Source organism: Fundulus heteroclitus, chromosome 9 (assembly GCF_011125445.2).
Source record: "Fundulus heteroclitus isolate FHET01 chromosome 9, MU-UCD_Fhet_4.1, whole genome shotgun sequence".
NCBI classification, from domain to species: domain Eukaryota; kingdom Metazoa; phylum Chordata; class Actinopteri; order Cyprinodontiformes; family Fundulidae; genus Fundulus; species Fundulus heteroclitus.
Window position 1 is genome coordinate 30532884 of NC_046369.1, and position 10769 is coordinate 30543652.

A 10769-nucleotide genomic window follows, 5' to 3' on the forward strand; every position below is an offset into this window, starting at 1 on the left:
GGACTCCGCCGTCATCATGACAGGAACCATGACAGACCATGCAGAGCCAGACAAGGTAAGGTGTTGGCAAGCGTGCCTGCAAATCCCCTCCGTCCCGTCTCTGATCGGAGCTGATGTTGGATCTTCCTCCTGGACCTCCAGATTAACAGAATCGGCCTGCACTTCAAACCCTGGTTCTTTAAACACGTGGAGAGCTACCTGAACGCAGACCGCGGCGGAGTGGAGTTCATCCCTCTGAGGCAGTACTATCACCGACACACACGCAGTATCTTCTGGGAGCTTCAGGTAGACGCGCTCACCCACGTCCCCGTTCTTTTGCATTTTTAACATCCAGCTGTTAACATTAGTACTGTAGGCCTATCTTTAGCTCGGTCCCATCAAATCAATAATGGATGAGACTTTGCAGCAGAACAGTTCGACTCGGAGTTGGCTAACCTTTCTGCCAGAATCTTGTACTTATTCGCTGTGAAATGTCTTCATTACATCCTAAAGCTTTCCAACTGGGTTTGGGCCTGGCACCTGCAGTGGGTCACCCACCTGTTTAAAAAAAAAAAAAAACATTCAATGCTCTCTTTTCCTCTGTCACATAAATGATGGCATCGCCAGCTTAAAATGTGGTCATACAATCAAAAAAACTAATACAGATTAAAAAAAACTGCTCATTCAGTATTTTCCTTATAATCAGCTGATTTGTAATTAGTAATTTGTAATTACAACAAGTGTTTTCTGATAGAGATGGAAGATGTAATTTAAGAGGAAAATTAAATTTTAAAACTAAGTATGTTCGAACAACAAAAATAAGTTTTAGTTTATCAATTAGCGGAGTGAAGCTCCGGAACAGCTTGCCTGAAAACATTAAACAATGTAAAAGCATCCAGCAATTCAAAAAAGAATATAAGAAAAGTATTTTTGATGAATACAAAAAAAAGAGTAATATATAAAAAGTTGGTATACTGTTTGTTTTACTGTAAATATTTGTCCTTTACCTCCATGACACATGTAACTGAGGGGTAGGGCTTAATAAGCTTATGCTTCATCCTACTCCTTTTTGAAACATGATGCATGTTTATGAAGTATTAAATGTAAACATTGTTAAATCATATCATGTTCCAAAAGAAAAAAAAGAAAAAAAAGACTACATCACCTTTTTTCCATCGCTACAGAGATGGAAAAAGGGACATTTCAGGATTTTTTAACTTAGTTACTGTGAAAAGGTAAGACATATCTCTGTGTCATTGAGTATAAATCCAGAGATAGTGTTGCTCCAGTTTAGCGTTCACATGAACAAGTTCCAAATTCAGTTTAGCCAGGTTAAAATACATTGATTACTGTTCCACGTTCACCACCCAAACATGCCCGACTAAGCTCACACTTTGCATGTTTTGTCTAAAACGAAGCTATTTATGGATCATGATGTCATTCACCAATTAGCCTAGTGACTATGTTATTTAATTTCCCTTGGGGATAATAATGTATTTTTGAATTAAATGAAAGGTGACGTGAAGTATTTGCAATCAGCTCGTCTACAGCCATTTAAGGAGTTTCTAAAGCTGCTCTTATTCACACACTGGCTTTTTTTTTTTTTTTTTACATCATCAGAAACCAGAAGGAGTCCAAAAGTATGTTTAATAGGCAGTCCATTAGCTCCTCATCATCACTAATAGTTTAAACCACCATACGGTTGGTATACCTATGTAATAAATTCATGTCTTTGTTTTTTAAATCTTGTCTGCTGACAAAATCCTCTCACACAATGAAGACACATGCTGTCGTTTCAGCTGTGCGGTTAAAAGGGACAAAACGCACCCAGCTGCATCTACCTGAACTGGAAGCTTCAAGGTTAGGGTGCAAAAAATGTCTCACTCTTTTAGTTTTTATGTTTAGTTCATGAACCTTTTATTAAAGGAGGTGCGATGGTAGGGTTTAAAGTGAGGGGAGTGGCTGCCTTTGTGTGTATGTAACAGCTGAACTGAGGTGGTGCCGACACACACACACACACACGTTTTTGCTTTTTACAACACCTTACTTATATCTAAGATGATAAGGAAATTGGAAATACTTTATATATTTTGCTCTTTTTACATGTTTCACACAAGAAGATCACAGTTGACACACTGCGCCCAACCTACGTTTACTATGTAAATAATTATCAGCTTGGATATAAATAACTGACCGATGTCAGTTTATAGGTTCATAAAATAGTATTTGCATAAACCCCCTGTTACGTATTTGAGGCTGGTGTTATTTATAAGACGATCATCTCCAGTGACGTGCGGTGAGGTTCATAGCTGGTGAGGCACTGACGTCATCAGAATCAGATTTGCAAATAGATGCATAGATTGACAGCAGTTTACAGGTTATGTTTCACTTCTGCATCCTTACACATACAAACTGTAGCTCACAAAACACATACTTCCTTAAAAAACAAAACAAAATAAATGTTATTACTGTCTTACCTTTACTTATAAATGAAGTCCATGCGTCGCTATAAATGAATGAAGACGAGAGAGTTATTTATTTATTTGGTTATCATAAATGTTCAAACAGAAATCTGATCTTTTAGGTCCCAGTCAATGATTAACTCTTACTTATCAAAAAAACGGTCAACGGCTCCACTCAGTCCCACGGAAGCCATGTTTCCTGGAGCTTAGATTATTTTAACAACATGCCTGCTCGTTTCCGTTTATTTTCTAATGCTCCACCTGAGTGAGACACACACACAGAGACACACACACACACACACACACACCATTAGCTATTAGTGAGAATAGCCTGACAGTGGTGTTTTCAGTAACAGTAAATGGACTCATTAATTATGCATAGTGGCTGGTTTAACAGATGCCTGAGATAGTGTCCTCTGAGCATTAGGCTGCCACCATTTTTTTTTCTTATCATTTTGTTTGCTTTTGTTTTTAAGGCCTTTTGTCTCTGTTCACGTTTCAGTGGAAAAGCAGACAGAAATAGAGCAGCTTGTGATCATGGAAATCATCTGGGTGTTGAATTTGGTGGCCTGAAACAGAAGTTGTTGTTTTAGCACTGCCCCCTGGTGGAAGTCTAGAGGAACTGTAGGAGGCGGTGTAGGGTTGAAGAGAACAAGGAATCACCACTTTCAGAGGTTATACCTCACTTTAAAGAAAATAGAGACATGATAAAAAGTGGTTTACAAATCAGTTTTTTCACAACAGAGAACAAATCTGTTAATAGCGCTCACCTTGCATTTTATTTTACTGAAGAATATGTTTATACCTTTGAACTATGCACAACAACCCATCCTGTACACAGGAGGACTTTATAAACATAGATATTATTCAATTAACTTCTTCATATATGAAGTGTTGCGTGATAAATATCCATGCGTTTAAGAAACGTCAAACTCCTCGTTTTTGTTTAGCCAAACGCTGCTGAGCTGGATGTCACATTTACAATATTTCAGCTGCAGACAGATAAACAAACTCAAGCAGGATCCCCATGTCAATATAATAATATTAGAGAAAGGGAAAAAAGATCACTTTCCACAAATTTAAATAGATTGTTTATGTAATGGTTCATAGTATAACTTACCAGGCATATCCATAAATAAAAAAACTGCGCTTACAACATAATAATAATAAAAATAATAATAATAAAAAAATTTAATAAAAAAATTAAAAAAACGGAGACCTTCCCAGTGTGCTTCAGCCCGGGGATGTAGATGGACCTTTGATTCGGTGCAGATCAAAAGAAACATATAAACATGAGTGAAAGCAAAAACCTATTTCCAAGGTTACTTATGATCATGTAAAACCAAGACTTTACTGAGAAAATGTTCTGATGGACACTGATTTTGACTCTCTCCTTCACTTATTCAGGCTTAAACCTGACTCGATTTGACTAATCCTTTAATCTGAAATGGCAATATTAATATAAAAGGGACTGACCTGACTCAAAAGTTCATGTAAACCTGCGTCATCCCTTTCAATACCGGCTTTGGAGTGACTTTGGAATCGTAACATCTAAAACGTTTAATTTCCCTGCTGAGCCATACTGAAACCACCCTAAAGTGTGAGGTCTATGTTTAAACGCTGGATCCCTGCCAGAAAACTGAATTGAACTCCAACATTTCTACCCAGAAGAAGAGAGATCAAATATCCAGATTGTGCCAGTCGCTTGTTGATCAAAGCAGCATCTAAAAGGAAATGCCCTGTCAGTTTAGCACGTTGTGAGGAGAACTGCTTCCATCTGTGCCGTTTTTTTTCCAGGACATCATCCCATTTGGCAACAATCCTGTGTTCCGCTGGCTTTTTGGATGGATGGTTCCTCCTAAGATCTCCCTGCTGAAGCTCACCCAGGGAGAAACCATTAGGCGCCTCTATGAACAGCACCACGTGGTCCAGGACATGCTGGTACCCATGAAGCATCTGCAGGCCGCCATCTCGCGCTTTCACCAAGAAATCAATGTGAGACTCGGATGTCGACCCAACGGCCCACGTTGCACTCGGCTTAAGATGAACCGTGTCTCGCTCGAGTCTCATAGAATACCTGGTGCTGTTTGGCAGGTCTACCCCCTGTGGCTGTGCCCGTTCCTGTTGCCAGCAGGCAGAGGGATGGTTCACCCCAAGGGCCAGCAGGAGGAGCTGTACGTGGACGTCGGCGCGTACGGCGAGCCGAAGGTCAAACACTTTGAAGCCAGGGCGTCGACGCGTCAGCTGGAGAAGTTCGTCAGAGACGTCCACGGGTAAGCCTCCCACGAGAAAGTCCGAACTGACGGGCCGCGGGCAACGCTTGACGTGTGGCACTCACCCGTTGCCTTTGAATGCTCCCTGCGCAGGTTCCAGATGCTGTACGCAGACGTGTACATGGATCGGGAGGAGTTTTGGGAGATGTTTGATGGGCAGCTGTACCACAAACTAAGGACTGAGTTGGGCTGTAAGGAAGCGTTCCCTGAGGTTTATGACAAGATCTGTAAATCTGCCCGTCACTGAGCCAACGCGGTGTCTGCGTTCCGATCAGAGACCCTGTGTCCCACTTACACCGCGGTGCCGTGCACCACAGAGACCAGCTGCTAGTGTTTGAATGTTCCTACCAGAAGAAAAACCCTTAGAGATGAGGATACACCTGCCCTCATTATTGTTTTTTATGATAAACTACCTATTATGAGAGACTGCTTATGAACTTCTTGTGTATCATGAAGGAAAGGCATGACTATTTTTGATGAATTTTATGTCAGGGATATGTCATTAACATCCTTTTTTTCTGTACAGAGCCTATTTTCATTCTCACTGGCCTCCCAGCTCTTATTAAATGTCTTTATTTTTATCTTAGAAGTTCACGTTTGGCAATATTTTCCCTTTTCATGTTGAATTTCTAACCATCCCTGGTAATGTTTTGTGAAAATACTTTTGTAATTAATTAAAAGGGAGGGGACTATTAAATAAAACAACTCCTGCTGTTTTAATGTTGGGATCAAGCTAATAAAAACATATATTTTATCATGAAGTTAATTCCCATCCATTGGTGACATAATGATCATATGTGGTGTTTTTTTCTTTGTATTTTGCTGCAAATTCATTGTTTCCATGAATTAAACCGTAAATAAGTCTATACTAACTAATGATTTCATAATATATCTTAGAGGTCACGTCTCGGCTCAAGCAGAAACATTTCCATGTGGTAACAAGTGAAATCTAAAACGCTTGGACTGAGAACATTCCACACAGAGCAGAGATTCTTCAAAGCACTATTTGGGATTTAAGTATGAAAGCATTATATTCAGTGTTGTTTTAACAAGATCGCTATGAAAATGATCAAATATGGGCTGATCAAACTTGGCCTGATTTCTTTTTTTCTTTTATTAATTTGTTATTCTAATCTAATTTGGGATTTTTGAAACCTTTCTATTTAGGAACCACAAAAAAAGTTGGGATTTTTGTTTTTAATAACTTTTGAAGTTTTGTTCAAACCTTGTTTGATGAAATGTAAAGCAAAACATTTCAGAAGAGAGAGAGCGTGTGTGTGGTTGTGGTTTTGTTAGAAATGTCATCCCAAAGAACGCGTCATCCCCACACGGAAAAGTAGCGGTGGAGGCATCTCTGTGTTGGGATGCTTTAATTTCGATCTTTGACTGAAAATGTTCAGCTGATGGGAAGAGGAATGGCGCTAAATGCAGGGCGATCCTAAAAGAAAACCTGTTAGACTTGAGGCTCGCCTTCCAGCAGGACAACAACCCTCGACATACAGGCAGGGGGGCTACAATGGAAAGGTTTAGATGGAAGAAGATGCGCCTGGCCCAGTCAAAGTCCAGAGCCACTGGGAAAAACTGGAAAACTGGTGTTCAACTCATTTCGACCACTGAAATGCGGCGGTGACCGGATGAGGCGACAGGGGGCGGTAATACAACATGGTTGGATCGAAAACCACGGCCGAGCCTGAGAAGAAGAGGGGGAGCGTTCAGAGCCGCCTGTGGACTGAGAGAGTGAGCTAGGAGCTGCTAAGGCTGTCAGTTACTGATCCAAGTCACTGCGACGGGCTCCCCACATACCTTTTTACAACTCAGGTAAACTGAGCTTTACTTTTAATTCGGAAATGTATCAGTTATTTTTCTCGGTGGAAATGTAAAAGTAAAATAACTTTGCTTTTAACTTTGTTTTATGCTAAACTCGCAGGTTTCTGTGTGTTTCGTGGGTAATCTCACTAGCTGTTGGCAGCTGTTTAGCGAAGTTTATTACTCTGCAGCACAGACAGCTAGCTTCTTCACTAAATGCTTCGCCGCTGGAGAGGTGACTTAGAAGTCGTCTTACTACTCCACTCCTCGTTTAAGAGGTTCCTACTTTCTTTGCTCTTCGCGGGATTTATAAACGCTGTTTTCAGTCCCGCTGTTGACTTTGGACACGCATACTTCGTCTTATCATGACTTTTAAAATTGTCGCGCAGCTGCATTTTTTTCTCTCTCCCCCTTCTGGGCTAGCTTGGAGAGTCGCACGCGCAGTAGGGTGACGTCAACCCTGCTAGCCTGTTACCTTGACAACAGCGCGGAAGTGTGTACTGATACGCTAAATATCAACAACGCTAACTCAAGGAAACTAGATAAGCTGCAAATTCCTCAAATGTGTTTCTGCTTATCTAAAGATGTAGAGTGTTGGGTTAGTAGTCACTTTTTCTCATTAGCAAAGCCATCGGCAACCTTTTGAGACATTTTTAAATGGTATGGAGGGTATTTATAAGTCTTTGGAATGCAGTGTCAAGTAGCCTCCTGACAAAAAGGGGCAAAGGGGGGGGGGGGGGGGGGGGGCAGAGCAGAAGGCTTTACCTGTTGATCTGGACGGTGTTGTTTGTCTGTGACTGAAAACAGAGCAGAGAGGAGAGGACAGCATGCCGACCGACCAGGAGCCCACCTACACCATGAAGCTGCTGCAGCTGCTGCTGCTCTCCACCTACTGGGGGATGCAGATTTGGGTCACTTTTATTTCTAGTAGGTACCACAAACACACACACACACACACACACACACACACACACACGGAGTTAACAGATGTGACCTCAAGGTCCATGTTAATTGACTTTTTAAAAAGCAGTGTGAATATATAGTCGACTTAATCTAACAAGGTTTTTTTTTTTTATTAATCTAAAACGAGATACTCCAATAAACAAGCGTTTTGAACAAAAAAAACAAATAAACAAGCATTTATTGCACATTTTAAATGCATTGTAAATGGCACACGCGCGTAAGAAAAGCTAAAATTAATGCTCACCATCTGACATTTTAGTTTTCTCTTTTCGTCTGTTGACAGTTTTTTTTATTTTTATTATTTAAAGGATTAATAAGCGGATGTGAAAAGGTGGCGAATAGATTTGTTTTACAGGATTTGAACCAGGTGAGGCTAATGCTTTGCTGCTTGAGGAGTTCTGGGTAGAGATTTTCATCTCGAGTGCAAAAAAATGTACACACGTTTGTACAGTTTTGGCTTCCTGCTCTGAGTGGGTGGTTCTGTCAGCGAATGGCATGTTTTACCGTCTGTATACGCTGTAAACAATCGTTCATTTACTAACTAAGATGAAAGCTGTAAAAGCACTCATCCCCTGCTAAGAATCCAATAAACCACCAGCCCACTTAATAGTCTGTCACGCGTTTCCAAACGTGCTACTGGTTTCACAGGTTCTTGACATTTCTCACATGCTGATGTCTTTTTGCACAGTTTCTCCTTTTTACATTGTTTTTTTTATTGTATTTTATTTTTACATACTTTTACATTCGCAAACGTAGCTTGTCAGGAAGTGATTTTTGATGCATTCATCTTGAACAATTTATTTTTATCTGAATATGCCTTATTATCTATTAATAACTGCACAGTATTTTTCCCCTTCTTATAAGTCTTTCTCTTCTGAGGTACAGTTTAACTTTTAAATGTATTTTTGTATTTTGTTTATTTAGGTTGTGCATTTTTCAGGGTATTCTCTATGAATCATTCTTGTTTCTCCATGGATGTCTTTGATTTGTGTCTTTGTGTTCCATCTGAACTCTGACCAAATTTTCATTATGGATACATACCGACAATGGGTAGGTCAACCCTTAGCTGAGGGGCTCTGGTAAAAACAGCTTCCAGCACATTTAAAATGTGCGTAAATAACATGGGTTAACAAATTTAGTACCACAGCGTCATTTTCCTATTTATTACTGTGATGTTTCCGAATGCTTTAAAAAAATAGGTATTTGAGAATTGTGTTTGTATTGTGTCCTGATGCAGCTTATTTTTGGGTAATTTATGGGGAAATAATGTTTGAAAGAAATGTAATTCTTTCAAGTCCTTCTTACAGAATTGATCCCAGATAATAAGTGGGTCTTAAACAGCCTTTTATTAAAAACATGGTAAAAGTAAGAGAATCAAACTTTTAATAAAACTACTAGAACACCTTGTAGTAGTTTTGTTCTTATTTTAGTTTTTGTAACCTTTGGAAATAAAACTGAAATGGCATTTCTTTTTCTTTGTGCCATGTTCTTAGTTAATTAAGGTTGTGGTCCTGATTGACTTAGGCTACACAAAGTTAATAAGAATAATCTTAGCATTTTAAATTGTTGTCCAGCACTTGGGTTGTATGTCAACCAGAACATAGCAAATGGAAGAATGTAGAAGAAAAAAGAGCGGCTTCCTGAACGCACATGACTACAAACATGGCTTAACATCCTGCTTTCATTTATGGGATCTAACACCTTCTGAGCGCCTTCAATGCCGCAAACTACTAAAACAGTTCATGTTGAGATTTATCTTTTATTATTGACTATTTACTGCCCAGGTGCGATTAACATTTAAACTTTTTTCTGAGACAGACATCATGGTGTCCTCTGTGGTTGTAACGTGTTGCTGTGATTTCTGCCCAGGCTTTATAATGGACCACAACCTGAACAGACACACGTACGGCTTCATCCAGAGTCGCCTGGTTCCCTTCTACCTCCACCTGGGCTCAGCCTGTGCCTTCTTTAACCTCACAATATATGCCGTTTACCACCCCAGAGACATGATGGATGACAGGGAATCCTTTCAGGTACGTTGGCTGGTTTTCTACTCCGTCTTGCAAAGACATTTTTTGGGGTTGCGTCCTGTGAAAGGTGCGATTATAAATAAAGTTTACTTCAGTCTCGCCACTACGGGGCAGATTTGTAGAGCGCGGCGAATAATTGTCACTCTCCCTCATAAATAATTTTTTTGTTTCCAGATCTTCATCTTCTTCGTGTCGGTGACGGTCGCGGCGGTCAACGCTCAGTGGTTCGGCCAGATGACGTCGGAGATCATGGCGGACATGCATCTGATCGAGCAGGCGTGCGGCCTGGGCCAGGACATCGGCCTGTCGTCCAACCGCGAGGCTTACGCCAAGCTGTGCGAGTCGGACGTGAAGTACAAGCAGCTGAGCAGACGCCTGTGGCTGTACCGCCTGCTGTCGTCCCTGTGCAACCTCTGCTGCATTGGCTGCAACTTTTACAGCCTCTCCTACGTGGCTGAGAACCTGGTCAAGCTGTAACGCTGAGCCACGGACGCAGCAGACTCCCCGTCTTCTGCTGCAGCACAACTGCACAATTACATCTTTGTTCTTTGGCAGCAGTGGGTATATTTAATCTCTGTTCGTTTTAGAAATGAGGTGAAACGTCAGGTGAGGCCTCTTCTCCTCAGGGTTTTTTTTTTTTTTTTTTTAAAGTAATGAAGGAAACCAGCCCTATTTCAGCGACAGCCACGCCTCTCTGCCTTGCCCGAGGGTTTTACGGAGATGAATCGGTGACTGGCTGGGCTTCACCTTTCACCTAGTTTGGCTGTCAGCTGTGGCTGCCTTGAAGTTTCCTCTTGATTTACCTTTACGTGTTTGATATGACATCCAAGCATTAACTGAAATGGATCGAATGTGTTTTGTAAAACGTTGAGCTTAAACTTTACAGTGTAGGAGCGGTTGGTTTAATGTGGATTGCACCGTTTTTGAAGAACACTGGTACCTTTTACTGAAGGAAGTGCTCCTGCACAGCTCCCTCCTGCTCTCCCTGTTTAGGGTGGAGCTTTGTCGGTGTGTTTTAGTCTTGCAGGTTTGTCTGGCTTGCTTTCCCACCTTTCACCTTGTAAGAGTTGAAGGATGTTCTATCCTGAGCTGCCCTGGCTAGTTGTGGTATGAGAGAGACGGGCACAAACACACCCGACAGGTGTCCAGAATAGACGGGCGCTGTTTTAAACGTAAGCAGGCAGCAGGTTGGTGGCGTGTCCTCCGACAGCTTTGACCGGACCTTTATATCTGTGGGCTGTCGGCTGCTGGGGCTG

At 41.1% G+C, this 10769-nt stretch overlaps 2 protein-coding genes across 2 annotated transcripts in view; both read left to right on the top strand.

Moving 5' to 3' along the window:
• dhcr24 (24-dehydrocholesterol reductase) overlaps positions 1–5416 on the top strand; it is a 19773-nt gene extending 14357 nt beyond the window's left edge. Inside the window, exons 6-9 of the mRNA XM_036141460.1 lie at positions 142–285; positions 4239–4436; positions 4536–4714; positions 4808–5416. Of these exons, the coding sequence (XP_035997353.1) occupies positions 142–285; positions 4239–4436; positions 4536–4714; positions 4808–4961 (675 nt within the window). The 3' untranslated portion in view covers positions 4962–5416. The remainder of the gene's footprint in view (positions 1–141; positions 286–4238; positions 4437–4535; positions 4715–4807) is intronic.
• Positions 5417–6398: 982 nt separating this feature from the next.
• On the top strand, positions 6399–10163 carry si:ch211-121a2.4 (transmembrane protein 205). Its single transcript, XM_012866379.3, has 4 exons — positions 6399–6532; positions 7328–7447; positions 9353–9516; positions 9688–10163. The coding sequence occupies exons 2-4, from the start codon at positions 7348–7350 to the stop codon at positions 9988–9990; spliced, it is 567 nt and encodes a 188-aa protein (XP_012721833.1). The 5' UTR covers positions 6399–6532; positions 7328–7347; the 3' UTR covers positions 9991–10163.
• The last annotated feature ends 606 nt before the right edge of the window (positions 10164–10769 follow it).

Coding starts and splice junctions, on each gene's coding strand:
- si:ch211-121a2.4 (XM_012866379.3), top strand. CDS start 7,348: ATGCCGACCGACCAGGAGCCCACCTACACCATGAAGCTGCTGCAGCTG. Junction 7,448..9,352: donor TTGGGTCACTTTTATTTCTA/GTAGGTACCACA, acceptor ATTTCTGCCCAG/GCTTTATAATGGACCACAAC. Junction 9,517..9,687: donor ATGACAGGGAATCCTTTCAG/GTACGTTGGCTG, acceptor TTTTGTTTCCAG/ATCTTCATCTTCTTCGTGTC.